Genomic DNA, 17,837 nt, shown 5'->3' on the forward strand with positions numbered 1-17,837 from the left:
ATCTTAGCTATGGTGAATTGTGCTGCTATGAACATAGGGGTGCATATGTCCTTTCTGATTGGTGTTTCTGGTTTCTTGGGATATATTCCTAGGAGTGGGATCATTGTGTCAAATGGGAGCTCCATTTTTATTTTTTTAGGTAACTCAGTACTGTTCTCCACAGCGGCTGCACAGTCTGCATTCCCACCAGCAGTGCACGAGGGGTTCTTTTTCTCCGCATCCTCGCCAGCACTTGTCGTTTGTTGGTTTGTGATAATAGCCATTCTGACAGGTGCCAGATGGTACATCATTGTTGTTTTGATTTGCATCTCTCATATGATTAGTGACTTTGAGCAAGTTTTCATATGTCTCTTGGCCTTCCTTCTGTCCTCTTTTGAAAAGTATCTATTTAGGTCCATTGCCCATTTTTTTGATTGGATTGTTTATCTTCCTTTTGTCGAGTTGTATAAGTTCCCTCTAGATGTTGGATACTAAGCCCTTATCGGTGATAAAATTGGCAAATATGTTCTCCCATACATTGGGCTTTCTTGTTGTTTTGTTGATGGTTTCTTCTGCTGTGCAGAAGCCTTTTATTTTGATGTAGTCCCATTTGTTTATTTTCTCTTTAGCTTCCGTTGCCCCAGGAACTGTATCGGTGAAGAAATTGCTTCGGCATATGTCTGAGGTTTCTCTGCCTGTGGATGCCTCTAGTATTTTTATGGTTTCCTGTCTTAGGTTTAAGTCCTTTATCCATTTTGAGTTTATTCTTGTGATTGGTGTAAGTTGTTGATCTAGTTTCTTTTTTTTTGCATGTATCTGTCCAATTTTCCCAACACCATTTATTGAAGAGACTGTCTTGACTCCATTGTATGACCTGGCCTCCTTTGTCAAATATTAATGGAGCACAGTGGTTTGGGTTGATTTCTGGGCTGTTCTATTCCATTGAAGATGGATTACATTTTTAAAAAGCTGTTGGGGTTACAGGGACACACACCAGCATGAGATGGGCGGAGAGGACAGGTCCTCCTGGGGAAGTCCTGGTTCTCCGTGGTGCCCCTGGCTCCAGCCCAGGATCAGAGGGCCATGGAGCATCCCAACGTCCTGCAGGCGGTCACAGGAGAAGCTGGGTGTGACAGGAAGTGTCGCAGCTCCCACCCCCACAGCCTGAGAACCACAGCTGCTGGGACAGACGCACATGCACACCCCACACTGGCCCGCATCCGGCCATCAGGCCTTTGTTAGACGGGGTCTCCACTCCCAGGCCTGTGGGCCCCAGGGCTCCCCGAGAGAGCGAGTGGCCTGGGTGCCTGGTGGCCCAGCCTCCACCCTGCAGCGCCCCCACGTTAGCTCCTGACGGTCTGTGCAGGATCATTCCCACCAGAGACTGCGCGGTTCCGCCCGCCCTCCTGCTGGGGCCCCCTCGGTATGACGTAAGAGAGCCCCTGCTGCTCCCCAGGCTCGGTCGCGGTGATGACGTGTCTGTGATGTCACACACCCCACCCGGCCGGGGTATGAGCCAGTCGTTTCCATCCGGGTCTCTCGGCCTCTGTTTTCCGGGGAGATTACCACAGTGAGCCACCTTTTCCCCCTTTGCATTGGCTCCGGATGTGCCCACAGCCTCTCCCTGGCAGGGCCCCCCGGGGACAGAGGCCCGGAGCTCAGGTGGCGCTGGTCCTGGGGAGAGCCCTGCCGCAGCCCCAGCTCCACCGGCAGCCATTGCAATCACCAGGAGGGGCGTGTCCTGGTGTGGGCGCGTCCCAGGTATGGGCGTGTTTCCGGCGGGTGTGGTCCGTGGTGGGCGTGCCTCGTGTGGGCGTGTCCCGGATGTGGGCGTGTCTCGTGGAGGCGTGTCCAATTGTGGGCGTGTCCCGTGCGGGCGTGTCCCGGTGTGGGGTGTTTCCGGGGGGCGTGTCCCGGTGTGGGGGTGTTTCCGGGGGGCGTGTCCCGGTGTGGGGTGTTTCCGGGGGGCGTGTCCCGGTGTGGGGTGTTTCCGGGGGGCGTGTCCCGGTGTGGGGTGTCTTGGGTGTGAGCCCCCAGCCTCTGAAGGGTCGGAGGAACCAGACACCGTCAGGGGCCCCCACGCGCCCCGGGCCAGCAGCGGTCCCTGCAGCCGCAGGCAGGCCACCCGTCCTCCCTCCGCTCCCCTTCCTGTGGGCTCCGCCCGCCTCCCCTCCCTGAAGGGCCGTGTCTCCGGTGGCTGACCTCCCTGCTGATTGGCGGAGGCGGTTGCCATGGTTCCCGGGCGGGGCGGGGCTGCACCCCTGGGTGAGCCTGGGCCCCCGGCCGGGCTGCCCACCTCCGCTCCCGGGGCCCCCACCCGTCAGACCGGAGTGTGGACACCCGACCGCTCTCCCCTCAGGCCGCTCCCCCACAGGCGGCTCTCCCCTCCCCTCCCCTCCCCTCAGGCCGCTCCCCCCTCCCCTCCCCTCCCCTCCCCTCAGGCCGCTCTCCCTCCCCTCCCCTCCCTCCCCTCCCCTCCCCTCCCTCCCTCAGGGCCGCTCTCCTCCCCTCCCCTCCCTCCCCTCCCCTCCCCTCCCCTCAGGCTCTCTCCCCTCTCCTCCCCTCCCCTCCCCTCCCTCCCCTCAGCCGCTGACTCCCGCTCCCCTCCCTCCCCTCAGGCCGCTCTCTAAGGCTCTCCCCTCCCCGCCCCTCCCTCAGGCCGCTCTCCCCTCCCCTCCCCTCCCCTCAGGCCGCTCTCTCCTCCCCTCCCCTCCCCTCAGGCCGCTCCCCCCTCCCCTCCCTCCCCTCCCCTCCCCGCCCCTCCCCTCAGGACGGGCCGCTCTCTCCCGCCCCTGCCCCTCCCCTCAGCTACCTCGCTCCTCCCCTCCCCCCTCTCCTCCCCTCAGGCCGCTCCCCCTCCCCCTCCCCTCAGGCTGCTCCCCCTCGGGCCGCTCCCCCTCGGGCCGCTCTCCCCTCCCCTCAGGCCGCTCCCCCTCAGGCCGCTCCCCCTCGGGCCGCTCTCCCCTCCCCTCAGGCCGCTCTCTCCTCCCCTCCCCTCCCCTTCAGGCCGCTCCCTCCCTCCCCTCCCCTCGGGCCGCTCTCCCCTCCCCTCAGGCCGCGCCCCTCACCCCCCTCGGCCGCTCCCCCCTCGGCCGCTCCCTCCGCCCTCCCCTCAGGACGCGCTCTCCTCCCCTCCCCTCCCCTCAGGCCTGCTCTCTCCTCCCCTCCCCTCCCCTCCCCGCAAGGGGCTCCCCTCTCCCCTCACCGCCCGCCTTCAGGCCGCTCTCCTCACCTCCCCTCCCTCTCAGCCCTCAGGCTGCACCCTCCCCCCCTCCCCTCCCCTCCCCTCAGGCCCGCTCCCCTCCCCGCCGCTCTCCCCACTCACCCTCCCACATCAGGGCCGCTCTCCCTCAGCCCTCCCCCCACGCCCCGCTCCCTCAGGCCGCTCTCTCCTCCCTCCCCTCCCCTCAGGCCGCTCTCCCCTCCCCCCCCCTCGGGCCGCACTCCCCTCCCCTCCCCTCCCCTCGGGCCGCTCTCCCCTCCCCTCCGCCGCGCCGTCTCCCCCCCCCCCAAGCACCTCCCCTCAAGGCCTGCTGCTCGCATCCTCCCCTCCCCCCCTCCCCTCCCCTCCCCTCAGCCGTCGCCCCCCCCCTCGGGCCGCTCTCCCCCTCCCCATCAGGCCCGCTCCCCCCCCCCCCCGCCCACTCCGTCCGCAGGCCGCTCTCCTCCTCCCCTCCCCTCCCCTCGGGGCCGCTCCCCCCTTCCCCTCGGAGCCGCTCTCGCCCTCCCCTCAGGCCGCTCTCACTCCTCCCCTACCCTCCACTCGGGCCGCTCCCCCCCTCCCTCCCCTCCCCTCGGCGCTTCCCCCCCCTCCCCTCCCCCTCCCCTCAGGCTGCGCTCTCCCTCCCCACGCCCCTCCCCTCGGGCAGCACTCCCCCCTCCCCGCCCCAGGTCCCCTCGGGCCGCACTACCCCTCCCCCCCTCCCTCCACTCGCGGCCGCTCCTCCCCTCCCCTCCCCTCGGGCCGCCTCTCCCCCTCCCCCTCCCCTCGGGCTGCTCTCCCCCTCCCCTCCCATCGGGCCGCCCTCCCCCATCCCCTCCGCCCTCGGGCCTCTGCTCCCCTCCACTCCCCCACCAGCTGCGTATCCCCCTCCCCTCTCACTCCCCTCGGGCCGCTCTCCCCCTCCCCTCCCCTCAACCCTCCCCTCATCAGCCTCCATCCCCTCCCCTACCCTCAGGCCTTCTCTCCCCGCCACCACAGGCTGCGCTTCCCCTCCCCTCCCCCTCAGGCCTCTCTCCCCTCCCCTCCCCTCCCCTCCCCTCAGGCTGCTCTCCCCTCCCCTCCCCTCGGGCCGCTCTCCCCCTCCCCCTCCCCTCGGGCCGCTCTCCCTCCCCTCCCCTCCCGGCTCGCTCCGCTCCCCCCTCCCCCCTCAGGCCTCTCTCCACTCCCCTCAGGCTGCCTCCTCCTCCTCCTCCCTCACCTCAGGCTGCTCTCTCCCCTCCCCTCCCCCAGGCTGCTCTCCCCCTCCCCTCCCCGCAGGCCGCGCTCCCCCCTCCCCTCCCCTCGGGCCGCTCTCCCCCCTCCCCTCCCCCGCGGGCCGCTCTCCCCCCTCCGCCCCCCTCGGGCCGCTCCCCCCCCCTCCCTCCCTCAGGCCCTCTCTCCCTCCCCTCAGGCCCCTCTCTCCCCTCCCCTCCCCTCAGGCCTCTCTCCCCTCCCCTCCCCTCAGGCTGCTCTCCCCTCCCCTCCCCTCAGGCCTCTCTTCTTATCTCCCCTCCCCTCAGGCTCTCTCCCCTCCCTCCCCTCAGGCCTCTCCTCTCCCCTCCCCTCCCCTCAGGCCTCTCTCCCCATCTCCCCCTCCCTCCCTCGGCCTCTCTCCACCTCCCCTCCCCTCAGGCTGCTCTCCCCTCCCCTCCCCTCAGGCCTCTCTCCCCTCCCCTCAGGCTGCTCCTCCCCTCCCCTCCCCTCAGGCCTCTCTCCCCTCCCCTCAGGCCTCTCTCCCCTCCCCTCCCCTGGGGCCGCTCCCCCCTCCCCTCAGGCGCCTCTCCCCTCCCCTCAGGCCGCTCCCCCTCCCCTCAGGCCGCTCTCCCCTCCCCTCCCCTCAGGCCGCTCCCCCCTCCCCTCCCCTGGGGCCGCTCTCCCCTCCCCTCGGGCCATTACCCCCTCGGGCGGCTCCCCACGGCCGCTGCCGACCTCAGCACCCGGTCAGGGGGATCGCACACCCGCAGCCACCCCAGGGCACCTGAGGACGCCCGGAGACACCCACAGCCCAGCCGGCACCGGGTGAGGAGCCGGGCGGCTGCGCGGGGTCGGCCGGTGCTGGGCCCTGGCCCTGTCGGAGCCGGTGCCCGTGCCGCCACAGTGCTCTGTGGTGGAAAGGAGCCCTGGGCGGTGCGGCTCAGTGGGTGGAGCGTCGGCCTCGGACCAGGGGTCCCGGGTTCAATCCCAGTCAAGGGCATGTCGCTCGTTGCAGGCTCCTCCCAGTCCCGGGCCGGGTGGGGTGTGAGCAGAAGGCAGCCATTCATTCGGTGTGTTTCCCCCTGTCTTTCTCTTTCTAAAAGCCCACGGGAAAGTATCCTCAGGTGAGGACTTAGGAAATCACAGGAACAGGAGCCAGGCTGTTCCAGAGCAGGAGGAGGGTTTGACCCCGCTCCCGCGCTGCACAGAGGGCGGCTGTGGTCACGGCCCCGGCTCAGCCAGTTTGTTTGTGAAGAACGCGTGTCACCCCGTGTCGTCTACATGTGTCGCGCGCGCACACACACACACACACACACACACACGCCCCAGGGCTGTACCAGCGGCCTCTCCAGCAGAGCCTGTGGTTCCATGTCCGCCTCCTTCTCTGAGCCGCACCAGGGGCGCCAGGCCCCAGCCAGTGAGGCCCAGCGGTGGCCACACCAGCGCTCACCCCCCTCTCCACAGGGAAGGAGAGCCCGACCGTGAGCGACACCCCGGACGACAGCGACGAGCCCATGCCGGTCCCCGAAGACCTGTCCACCACGTCCGGAGGCCAGCAGGGCGCCAAGGGCGACAGGGCAGGTGAGTGGGCGGCGGCCCCTCCATCTGCTCCTTCTTGTCTCCGTCCTCCCCACGGCCCCTCAGCCACTCACCGGAGAGTGCGGTCCTGGGCGGCCCTCTGTCTGACAGACGCTCCGGCCGCTCGGCCGGGACCCCACGGCGGCCACGGGGGCAGCCTGTCCCCTCTCCTCCGTGCCCGGCGGGGGGTGTCGGGGTTTAGGAGTTCTGCTGGGGACAGTCCCCATCCCAGGTGTCAGCGAGAGGCTGCCTCTGCTAGCGCTCAGGGTGACGGGACAGACCGGCATTTCACGCCTCCCTCCCCGCTGGTCCTGAAGGCTACATTCACCGGAAAATGGGAAATTACAGTCAGAAAGTACGGGTGATAAACAATGCTCGGAGCGCAGAGCAGTGCGTGAGAAGTGAGGGGTGAGGGGCGAGGGGTGAGGGGTGAGCAGAGCAGGGCCCACGAGCCAGCCCCTGCCCACCCGCCCCCGGCTTAGAGGCCGTCCTTCCGATGTGTGTGAGCACAGGCATCCGTGTGCGGAGTGTCATCTCCTCCCTGTGCACTGTGCGTGGGGAGCGAGGTGCATGTGTGGAGGGAATAGGAGCTGGGCCAGCATGGCTCAGTGGTTAGAGCATCGGAGGTCCAGGAGGTCCCAGTCCCAGTCAGGGCACAGGCCCGGGTTGGGGATTCGATCCCCAGTAAGGGACATGCTGGAGGCAGCTGCTCCGTGATTCTCTCTCATCATTGAGGTCTCTCTCTTCCTTTCCCTTCCTTTTCTCTAAAATCAATTTAAAAACATTTAAAAAGAGCAAAGGAGACCGCTGAGGGACAGGGATTAGGAAGCTAAAGGCCTGGGAGCACCTTGCTCTGCGCAGAGGTGTGGGCGGGGGGGTGGTGGAGGGAAGGGCTGGGGACCGGCAGAGCTGGAGGGAGCGGCATCTCAGATGGACGGAAGGCTGGGCCGGGCCTCGCTTCCTCCTTAAAGTGGCGGCAGCGCTGAGCCCTGATCTCATCAGCAGACCTGTCCCCAGCCCCGCACAGGGTGGGCGAAAGGAGCAGCAAGCTTGGCTGCGGACAGAGTAGCACAGACAGAGGGGAGGGTCGGACAGACAGAGGGACAGGGCAGGGCAGATGGAACGGGTGGAACAGGTGGAATGGAGGGAATGGTGGCTTGTGAAGGGGCAGCGGAACCCAGAGCAGCCTCACCTGAGGTGGGAGGGGAGCAGGGAGTGTGGGCACCTGGACGGAAGCAGACACATTGATTTTAACAAAACGATCCGGGTCTTAACCTTGAGCAAGGACCCTGGGGCTCCCAAGGCTGTGGCCCCCTGCCTGGAGGTGCCTGTGCCCTCAGAGAGGAGGGCGGGGGGGCAGGGCTGGAGCAGAGATAAGGGGCCAGAAGCAGGGCACCCACCCAGCTGGGCCCTGAGGGGGACAGCCGACGCTGAGCAGTGAGAGCAGGAGTGGGGACCCCGCTGAGGGCCAGAGCCGGGCCCAGGCCAGAGGACTCCCTGAGCACGGGGGTGGCTGATGCAGCAGGAGTGACCGAGCCTGAAACCCGGAGGACCGGGCGGGGCAGCCATGGCTCCTGTGGGGCCAGAGCGAGGGGGAGCGAGTGAACAGGTGGCAGCGCTGGGCTTGTCTCTGGACGCGCCCCTGGCCTCTGCCGCCCAGTGCCCGCCCTGCACACCCTCCCCCCCCCGCCTTGCTGGGCCGGCCCCGCGGCCCCCTCCCCGCAGCCGATCACACGCCCGCCGTGGCAGCAGGTGGCTTCTGGGAGCGGAGTTAGCTCATCTGGTCCTTCCCTTCTGGGAGCTGGACCCGGGTTCGACTCCCCCTGGCCACAATGGAAAATACTAAAGAAAAGCAGGAAGAAATCTTTATTTCCCCTCATTGGAACCCAGAAAAAGGGTCATGTGTGGAGAAACAAAGTTTCTTTCTTGCCCAAGAACTCTCTCTGAGGAACACCCTCCACTGGGTCTGGGGAGGACGGGGAGCCACAGAGGCTTCCTGCTTTAGCTGCTTCCTCAGTGTCAGTCCCACCTCAGCACGGCTCTGACAGGATGCATGGCCTGGCGGGCTCCACGGGGAGGGGGCGGGAGGAGAGGCCGGCTGGAGGCAGCAGCGGGGGAGGCAGCCGGCTTCTCACTCAGCAGTTGGAGGAAGTGCTGTATCTCCAGGCATCGCTGAGCTGATAAGCCCGAGCCTGAGCGCTCGGAGTTATCGCAGCATCAGAGCTGCAGCCGCGGGGGCAGGGGCCTGGGCACCGCAGGCCTGGCGGCTGGACCTCAGGGTGGCTCCTCGGTTGGAGTCTTCGTTCCCCTGAGAAGCACCTGCAGGCGCCCACGGCCATCTGCCCCTCCCCCCCTCCCCCAGCCCGATCCTCTTGGCGGCTGACGGGCTGCGATGGTTTGAGTGGCAGCTTAGGGAGCCTGTGTCCAGGCTGTGACTGGTCGGGAGGCCTGGGGCAGACAGCAGGTGGTCGCCTGCACACAGCCAAGCCAGGCAATGCCAGTGGAGAGACGCCCGTCTTCCGGGATTCCCGAGGACCCGGCCTGGCACTCAGAAGGGTGCTGCTGACCAGGGGCCCGTCCTGTGGAAACAGGCCGTGGGTGAGAGGCCCGAGGCTCCAGCTTAAGCAGGTGGCGGGCTGCACTGCCTTCGCGCTGGTGGGAGAGGCCTGCCAGAGCCGGGCCTTCACGGAGGCCGAGCCATTGGCACCGAAGTTAAAGCAGGGGGCGTGGCCAGGGCCTGCAGGAGGAGGCAGGGGTGGTAGGAAGAGGGCTAGGAGGGAGTGAGTGAGCCCTGATGGGGGGAAAAGGTCTGGGGAGAAACATGGTGGGCAGTCCTGGGAAAGGGAGGGAAGGGCAGTGAGCAGGTGGTGCTGGAGGAAGGCCTCAGGTGGTGGCGAAGTCCCAGAGCAGCTGGGGCGGAGGCGCAGTAGGGGTGTGAATGATGGTGAGGGTCATGGAATGAGTGAGCGAGTGAGTAAATGAGTGAGTGATGAATGAGTGAACAAATGAATGGTGAGTGAATAAGTGAATGAGTGAGTGAATGAGAGTGAATAAATGAATGGTGAGTGAATAACTGAATGAGTGAGTGTGTTAATGAGTGAATGATGAATGAATGAATGTGTGAATGAATGCGTGAGTGAATTAATAAATGAGTGAGTGAGTGAGGAGCGAGTGAGTGAGTGAGTGAATTAATGAATGAGTGGAGTATGTGAGTGAGGCAGTGAATGAGTGAGTGAATGAGTGAGTGAATTAATGGAGCATGTGAGTGAGTCAGTGAATGAGTGAGTGAATTAATTAATGGAGTCTGTGAGTGAGTGAATGTGTGAGTGAGTGAATTAATGGAGCATGTGAGTGAGTCAGGGAATGAGTGAGTGAATTAATTAATGGGGCCTGTGAGTGAGTGAGTGAATGTGTGAGTGAGTGAATTAATGGAGCATGTGAGTGAGTCAGAGAATGAGTGAGTGAATGAGTGAGTGAGTGAATTAATGGAGCATGTGAGTGAGGCAGTGAATGAGTGAGTGAATTAATTAATGGAGCCTGTGAGTGAGTCAGAGAATGAGTGAGTGAATGTGTGAGTGAGTGAATTAATGGAGCATGTGAGTGAGTCAGAGAATGAGTGAGTGAATGAGTGAGTAAATTAATGGAGCCTGTGAGTGAGTCAGTGAATGAGTGAGTGAATGAGTGAGTGAATTAATTAATGGGGCCTGTGAGTGATTGAGTGAATGTGTGAGTGAGTGAATTAATGGAGCATGTGAGTGAGTCAGGGAATGAGTGAGTGAATTAATTAATGGGGCCTGTGAGTGATTGAGTGAATGTGTGAGTGAGTGAATTAATGGAGCCTGTGAGTGAGTGAATTAATTAATGGGGCCTGTGAGTGATTGAGTGAGTGAATGAGTGAGTGAATTAATGGAGCATGTGAGTGAGGCAGTGAATGAGTGAGTGAATGAGTGAATTAATGGAGCCTGTGAGTGAGTCAGAGAATGAGTGAGTGCATCGGGACCCTCCCCTCTCGGTGGAGGCTGAGAACCGCAGGTGGGTTAGGATGTGAGCTCCACCAGGCAGACTGTTCAGGTCGGGGCTTCTCAATGGGCACAGGTGGCACTGGGGGCAGCGCCGACTCCTCCCCGGGGGGCATATTTAGCCACCCACGTCCCACCTCACCTCGGTCATCATGCCCCCAAGGGGTCCCCCATATTTCTCAGGTGAGAGCCCCACTGCACCCCCCATTTCACCACCGCCTTGTCAGCCGCGCGGGTCAGCGCGCCTCACATATGAGAGCCCTGCCCATCGGGGCGGTTTGCAGCCGGGTAGTTAAGCTTTCACACAGACCGGTGTCCCAGACCGGGCGTGGGAATGGAAGGGACAGGACATCTGCAGCCAAACCTGCCAGAGAGAAGCCTGTCAGAGCCAGATCCCGGCCTGCGGACCGGCTTCCAGGCTAACTCCCGCCTCCGGAGGTGTAACGGAAAAGCTGCTTATTTACAGCCAGAGCCCGGTTCTTCTTATCTCTGCTGCACGCTGAGGGCTCCCCAATGGGGCGGGGACGGGAAGTGAGGCGCGCCCCCCCCCGCCCCCCCCGGAGCGGTCTGGTCTGCGCTCCGCCTGGCTCCGTCTGTGTGGAGAGCAGAGCGAGCTGTGTGCACTGAGCAGCCAACCGACATGCCGTTAGCTTTCCTTCACGGGAGGTTTCAGAAAGAAATGGAAAATAAAAGGGGGGTGGTTGAGTTGCGGTTGCCGGTTGCCACCTGTCCCATCTGCTAGGACATTTCTGATTTGGGAAGTGTAAATATAACCCAGAAAAAAAATGCTTCCCTCTATGCAAACGCAGGAAGGTCAAGGCCCGAGGCCCAGCAGAGCCTGCCCAGGGCCCTCCTTTCCACAGAACCAGTGCCTTTCGGTGGAACGAGCCATGGCCTGGGGAGCCGGCCCCCACCCCCCGGCCCCAGCCTGCATGCCTGAGGCAGGACTGCGCCGCCCAGATAAGCAGAGGAACCACAGCTGCCATCATCCAGCTCTGGCCGAGTCTGACCCGGCTGCTGGGATTTGGGGGTGGGGCTGGGGCAGGGGGTGAGCAGGAGTGTATAAGCAGCTCAGAAGGAGCCCCCCAGTGGCATGCTAGAGCCAGGGCCAACGGGGGCCATGCAGGTCCGGAGAAGCCGTGGGCTGGAAGAATTTACACCATGGAAACCAGCAGGTGCTAGCCAGGACTTCAGCTCTGCTTTGTGGGGGCTGGTTACCTGCTCCGCTGGCACCCCTAGAGCTTCGGCACCTCGAGAGCCACCGAGGGGGTAGGAGCCACTGTGTCGGTGCGGGTGTGGGTGCGGGTGTGGGTGAGGGTGTGGGTGAGGGTGAGGGTGAGGATGAGGGTCTGTGGGTGAAGGTGTGGGTGAAGGTGTGGGTGAGGGTGCGGGTGAAGGTCTGGGTGAGGGTGTGGGTGCGGGTGTGGGTGAGGGTGCGGGTGTGGGTGAGGGTGTGGGTGAAGGTCTGGGTGAGGGTGTGGGTGCGGGTGTGGGTGAGGGTGAAGGTGAGGATGAGGGTGAGGGTCTGTGGGTGAAGGTGAGGATGAGGGTGCGGGTGAGGGTGAGGGTGAGGGTGAGGGTGAGGATGAGGGTGAAGGTCTGGGTGAGGGTGAAGGTGAGGATGAGGGTGAGGGTCTGTGGGTGAAGGTGTGGGTGAGGGCGAGGATGAGGGTGAGGGTGAGGATGAGGGTGCGGGTGCGGGTGCTGTGGGAGGAAAAGCCTATGGGGAACCATGGGAAGTGAGAGGTCAGCGTAGGTTGTCCAACAGGAGTTGATGACAGACGGCTCTGGCCTGTGGCCATCACACACGGGACTGTAAGGCCCACAGGCTCTGTGGGTAGAAGACTCCCCGCGTTGTAGGTGTGTCGCTGGGAGAGCGTGATTGGAAGGGGATTCTGGGACATGTTGTTATTACTGCTAGAGGTGCAGTGCACGAATTCATGCACGGGGAGGGTCCCTAGCAGCTGCTGGCCGGGCCTCCCTTCGTTCCGCATCACCCCCTGGTGGTCAGCACACGTCATAGCGAGCGGTCAAACTCCCAGTCGGTCGAACTCCCGAGGGGACACCTGGCATGTCAGGCTGGCATGGGGAGATTGTGGCCGCGGCTGTTATTTGGTGTGAAGAAGTTTGGAACGCAAAGCAGGACTGCTCTGTGCCCCTTGAACCTGCCACTGACTCCCAGGAGTCTCCCCAGGAGAGCATTAACTTGGACTTGAACTTGGTGTCCGAACGCCATGTGAGGTCCCGGGACGGAGCCCAGCCCGGAGAGGCGTGTGCAGAGCGAGGAGGGGCCGGGCAGGGGCCTGTGGCTTCCTCTGGGCCCGGTCGGGCGGCAGCACGCAGGTGGGGCTGTGGAGGACGGCTCTCCCCGGGGCACCTGGCATGGCAGCAACTGGAGTCACTCAACCGCCCGCCTGCCCCACTTTCAGGACTGAGCTCAGCACAGGGCCTCTGGGCGCGGGGCCGGGCGTGTCCCCAGGCGGCCTGGGGAGGGAAGGGGGAGGGGGAAGGGTAGGGACAACTTCCCCTCGGGGGTGGCTACTGGCCGAGCCTGCAGCTCCCACTGAAGGCCCAGGCTGGACTCCGGGAGGCCGGCCGGCCGGCCTGTCTGTTCCTGCCCGGCGGGGTGGTGCCGCCTGGCCGGCCGCGTCCCCTTCAGGATGAAGGACGGGCACATCAGCGGTGAGCCGGCTGGAATGAGAGCGCTGATGGGGGCCTGCAGGCAGCTGTGATGGCCTCCTGATTGTCTGGGACGGGGCGGGCGCGCTGTCCTCAGCCTCAGCGGAGCGGCAATCTGCCCTCCGCCCGTGATGGTAAAGAATGACCGTGACCGTGATGTGACCGCGCCCGCGTCGGCTTTGGCATGGCAGCGCCCGGTGCTCAGGCGAGGCAGCGGTTTGAGGGGTTCCGTACTGAGGAGCTAGCGGCCGTGTTCTTCATTCTAAACCCGGCGTCCACTCACCGTTTCCAAGCCCCGCTGCCACCCCACAGCGGCCTCCGCGCTCACTCCCAGTCTGACCTCACGGCCAGGTGGGAAAGCCTGTCCGCTGTCTCCACTGGGCTATTCCCACCCCCACAGCTGCTTCTGCCTCCTGCTCCCGCGTGGGGGCCAGTGCCGCGTGAGGGGGAGCAGAGTGAGGGCGGGTGCAGCGTGAGGGGGGGCAGAGTGAGGAACAAAGCCTGTGCTTCCCCTCAGCGCCCTCATCCTGAGCAGCCAGGACCCCGGCCTCAGTGCACCCTGATGCTGTGCTGCTGTTGTCTTAGGGTCCTTTCCTGTCTCCTCCCCCCGTCCCTCCTTCCCTCCCTCCCCCCTCCCTCCCTCCTTTTACAATCGGTCTCCGATGCGGTTCCTCAGGACACTGGTCCTGACATGGCTGCGGTCCGTGTCTCCCTGGCGTTCTGTGGGACGGAGGAGCAGACTGTCAGCCTCCGGGCTGCATGTGAGGCACCCAGCGCAGGAGTGCCGCCCTGTGGCCTGTGGCGTCACCCAGCGGCGTGCAGCGTCCGGACGCAGCGCCCTGGCTGCCCGGGCTGTGCCGTAGGCACTGCCACCCCCGGGGGAGGGCCCTCCCAGAGAGAGCTGAAGTCGGGACGCAGTCTCCTCCGGCAGGGAGGGGAACTGGCACGGAGGGCAGGGCGGGCGCTGGCTCCCGGGCCCAGCGGCACCCCTGCACCCAGAGGTCAGGGTTCAGTTCGGGTGGGGGCACAGGCCCGGGGTGCAGGCTTGATCCCCAGTGGGGGGTGTGCAGGAGGCGGTAGATCCAAGAGCCTTTCTCATCATCGATGTTTCTCTCTCCCTCTCCCTTCTCTCTGAAGCCAATACAGACATGTTTTAAAAACAATAAAAATACGTATACGTTTTAAACCGAAATGTTCAGGAAAGCGTGTCCCCGAATACGTAAGTCACATGCAGATGGAGGAGAAGGGAAGTGAGTGTTTTCGTTTTTCCGCGTGACAAGAGCTGGCTTCCCAGTCTGAGCCTCTGCCCCCCCCCCCCCCCAGCCTTCTCCCTCCCTAAGGGACAAGCCACCCCAGTCGACAGCACTGGGGTCTGGGCGTGACGTGTGCCTCTGTGGAACCGCGTGCTCCCTGCACGCACAGGTGGGCGGGAGGAATGCTGCCAGTGGAACCGCTCTAGTCCTGAGAGCAGCCTGAACACCACTGGTCGGGAGCTCCAGGCGCCACCCCAGCCCATCACCCACGCCCAGCCCTGCAGAACGAAAGGGGAGATGCCCAGGGCAGCCCAGCGCCCCGCTCCGAGGGCCGATGGCCAGCTCCGGGAGGCCGGGAGCAGCCTGCGGGGCGGACCGGGTGGGTAGTGAGAAGAGGGTGGAAGGACCCAGTTGGTCCCAGGTGCCCGGAGGCACAGAAAGGCGAGGTTCTGAGGCTCAGAGGGTTTTCCCTGCAGAGACACGGAGCAGGAGGAGGGTGGTGAGAGGAGAACCAGGAGCAGCACAGGGACACGCCGTCTGCCTCCCCGCACAGGCCTGGTCACGCACCTGCTGGTGGGTGTGGTTTCTTTTCTCTCCTTTCCTGTTTTAAGTATATATTTTTATTGGTTTCAGAGAGGAAGGGAGAGGGAGAGAGAAACATCCATGATGAGAGAGGATCGTGGATCGGCTGCCTCCTGCACGACCCACACTGGGGATGGAGCCTGCCACCCCGACACGTGTCCTGACGGGGATTCGAACCCTGACCTCCTGGTTCACAGGTTAACGCTCAACTCCTGAGCCACATGGGCCGGGCCGTCCATGGCCTAATTCTGAAGGGCCCAGGGGGGAGGAGGAGAGTAGCCCTGGCTCCCTTTGCCCTTGCTCATGCGTCCTCAGGTCTGTGCGGCCCGGACCTCAGTCCACACCCACAGAGGCCGGAGTGCTGGCTCCTCGGCCCCGCCCAGACGCGCCTTCCCCTCCAGTCCCCGCGCCCGGCTGCCTCCTCAGTGCGGCTGGGGGGAGGCTGTGTTGCTGGGGCTGTTTCACGGGCGGGGGGTGGGGGTAGGGGGAGGATGCGGGGAGAGTGGGGGGATGTTTGGAACACTGACCTGCAGGCCCTGGGGTCCTATTTGCACAGCAGCTTCGCAAGGTGCCGGCGGAAAACACAGCCTTTTTTTTTTTTTTTTAAATACATTTTATTGATTTTTTTACAGAGAGGAAGAGAAAGGGACAGAGAGTTAGAAACATTGATGAGAGAAACATCGACCAGCTGCCTCTTGCACACCCCCTATTGGGATGTGCCCGCAACCAAGGTACATGCCCTTGACCGGAAATGAACCTGAGACCTATCAGCCCGCAGGCCAATGCTCTATCCACTGAGCCACACCGGTCTCGGCAAAAAACGCAGCCTTTTTAATTTTTAAAAACATTCAGGTCATCTGCTTTGTTAGTGGCATTGGCTGCCCCGGGGGCGGGGGCGGGGGTGGGGGCGGGGGGAGGAGATACGCGGCTCTGACCCCCGCCCCTTGGGCCTGGGCTCCTGTCCGACAGCGTGTGGGGATGGAGGCAGTTCATGGTCGTGCGTCTGCCAACAGGCCCGGGGTCAGAGCCGGGCTTTGGAGCCATGGGAAGCGACGTAGAAGTTCCTCAAAGTGACCAGTTCTCACCGCCCGTCACAGCGAGAGCAGAGCCCCGCCCGTTCCCACGGGCCTGCCTTCCCTCCGGCACGTCCTCTCGGCCACTCGGCTGCCGTGGCCACTCGCCCCCTCACACACCACAGTTCTTTTTACTGATCGCTGCAGTCCCTCTTTTCTTACATTAGCCTTTATTGTCGGGAGTTAGCGAGGCCGCCTTTATTCCCACCGAGCCGCCCGCCCCTCCACCCCCTCCGCCCCCTCCGCCCGGCCCTGCAGGTGTGCCCATGAGGTCCTTGGTTCATCTCGTCCTCCTCAGGCTGCCCCTGCGGCCATGTCTCTGGTCTGTTCTGTTCCTCAGTTTGTTGTGTTCGTCAGATTCCACGGATACTTGACCGTGTGGTGTGTGACCCTGTGACGCGTGACCGTGTGATGCCTCACAGGGCAGGAGGCCCTGTTCACGGCCGTTAGGGTCCCCGGGGTGGAGGTACCCCACCTTTCTGTTCACACACGCCGACAGGCCGTGGGGCCACGCCTATCAGCTGCATTCCCGCTTTTGTACGCACACTGCGTCTGGAGCAAACCGGTCCTGCCGATCCGGAACTCCCAGGGGAGCTGGGGGCGGGCGGGCGGAGAGCGGGCGCTGCCGCGGCACTGGTGGCTGGCTCGCCATCTGAGCGGTCGCCGTGGTGGGTGGACGATGCTTGTTGAAGCTCCCTCCCTCTGCCCGGTGTCCTTGCTCAGGAAGGCTCCCCTCTCAGGATCCACAGAGAAGCCGGAGCCTGGGCCCCGCAGGCCACAGGCCACACAGGCTGCTCAGGAGCTGTGGCAGGTCCCGCAGGTCCCACCGAGAAGGGGAAGGTGGCTGACTCGTGCTCTCACGAGATGCCCTCAGAGGCTGTGAGCAGAATTGTCACCTCAGCCCTGGCTGGCGGCTCAGTGGTTAGAGCGTCAGATTGAAGGGTTGAGGGTTTGATTCCCAGACAAGGGCACGTACCTCAGTGGTGGGTTTGATTTCCCGGCCCCAGTCTGGGCACGTGCAGGAGGCAGCCAATTAATGTCTCTCTCTCTCACATCAATGTTTCACTCTCACTCTTTCTCTCCCTCCGCCTCCTTTCCTCCCAAAACTCAATGGAAAATATCCTCAGGTGAGGATTTAAAGACAGACTTCTCCCGCGGAGGAGAGGGAAGGGGTGGGTACAGCTGAGACCCAGCTCCTCGGGGGCCTGGAGGTCAGAGCTCCGGGCGAGCTGCCTCCTGCGGGCGTGGCACCGGCTCAGACCCTGGAGGTGGGGCTGCGAGGCTGCTCTGCCCTCGGGACACATGGCCACTCTGTGTCAGAGGGAGCAGTTGACCTGGCAGGGGTGGCACCGGCAGGCAGTGTGGCTGGGGAGGTGGGGGGGGGAGGGGAGGGTGAGGAGGTCACGCTGCTGAAGCCGCCAGCAGTGCCCTTACCCTGTGGTGAGGGGTGGTGGCAGCGCCCAGGCAGCGGGCAGACACCCTGGGCTGGGTGGGCGGGGCAGGGTGGGGCAGGGGGACAGGGCAATGGCAGGCTGGACAGAAGGTAGACGAGGGACAGTGGGTGACACCGGGAGCCGTGGCCACGCCTCACATCCTGCACGGTGGCCGCCCCTCCGGTTAGAGACGTGTCCTGGGGGGAACCACCCGCACCGTCACCTCTGTGCCCCGCCCTCTCGGTGCCCCATCGGGACGCCCAGCGGCTGGTCTCAGTGCCACATCTCCTGGGGCTGAGCGGGGCCCTCCACGCAGAGCCACTAGGCCATCCGTCCCCCTGAGAACCACCCCTCTGGGCAGACCGGCCCGATGGACACACAGGTGCTGAGCCGAGGCCGTGAACTCCCTCCGCCCGGTGCACCTGGGGCTGCCGCCGGTTTTTGTTCTAAATATTTTTATTGATTCCAGAGAGGACAGGAGAGGGGAGAGTCACTGACCGGCTGCTCCTGCACGGCCCCCACTGGGGATCGAACCCGCAACCCAGGCATAGAAACCAGACCCTTCCGTCCATGGGTCAACGCTCTATCCCCTGAGCCAAACCAGCTAGGGCTCTCCTCTTTTTTTTTTTTTTTTTTTTTTTTTTAATATATTTTTTGATTTTTTACAGAGAGGAATAGAGAGGGATAGAGAGTTAAAAACATCGATGAGAGAGAATCAGCTGCCTCTTGCACACCCCCTACTGGGGATGTGCCTGAAAACAAGGTACATGCCCTTGACCAGAATCGAACCTGGGACCTTTCAGTTCGCAGGCCAACGCTCTATCTACTGAGCCAAACCGGTTTTG

General features: G+C 63.6%; 1 protein-coding gene across 5 annotated transcripts in view; it reads left to right on the forward strand.

Moving 5' to 3' along the window:
* The window catches only part of IKZF1 (IKAROS family zinc finger 1), a 47,950-nt gene that overhangs the window by 10,473 nt on the left and 19,640 nt on the right, over window positions 1-17,837 (forward strand). For all 5 annotated transcript variants that reach the window (XM_045587179.1, XM_045587178.1, XM_045587181.1 and 2 more), the window contains exons 3-4: window positions 5,840-5,952; window positions 11,357-11,363. In XM_045587179.1, the coding sequence (XP_045443135.1) occupies window positions 5,840-5,952; window positions 11,357-11,363 (120 nt within the window). The remainder of the gene's footprint in view (window positions 1-5,839; window positions 5,953-11,356; window positions 11,364-17,837) is intronic.

The sequence above is a fragment of the Pipistrellus kuhlii genome, unplaced genomic scaffold (assembly GCF_014108245.1).
Source record: "Pipistrellus kuhlii isolate mPipKuh1 unplaced genomic scaffold, mPipKuh1.p scaffold_m20_p_26, whole genome shotgun sequence".
Classification (NCBI taxonomy): domain Eukaryota; kingdom Metazoa; phylum Chordata; class Mammalia; order Chiroptera; family Vespertilionidae; genus Pipistrellus; species Pipistrellus kuhlii.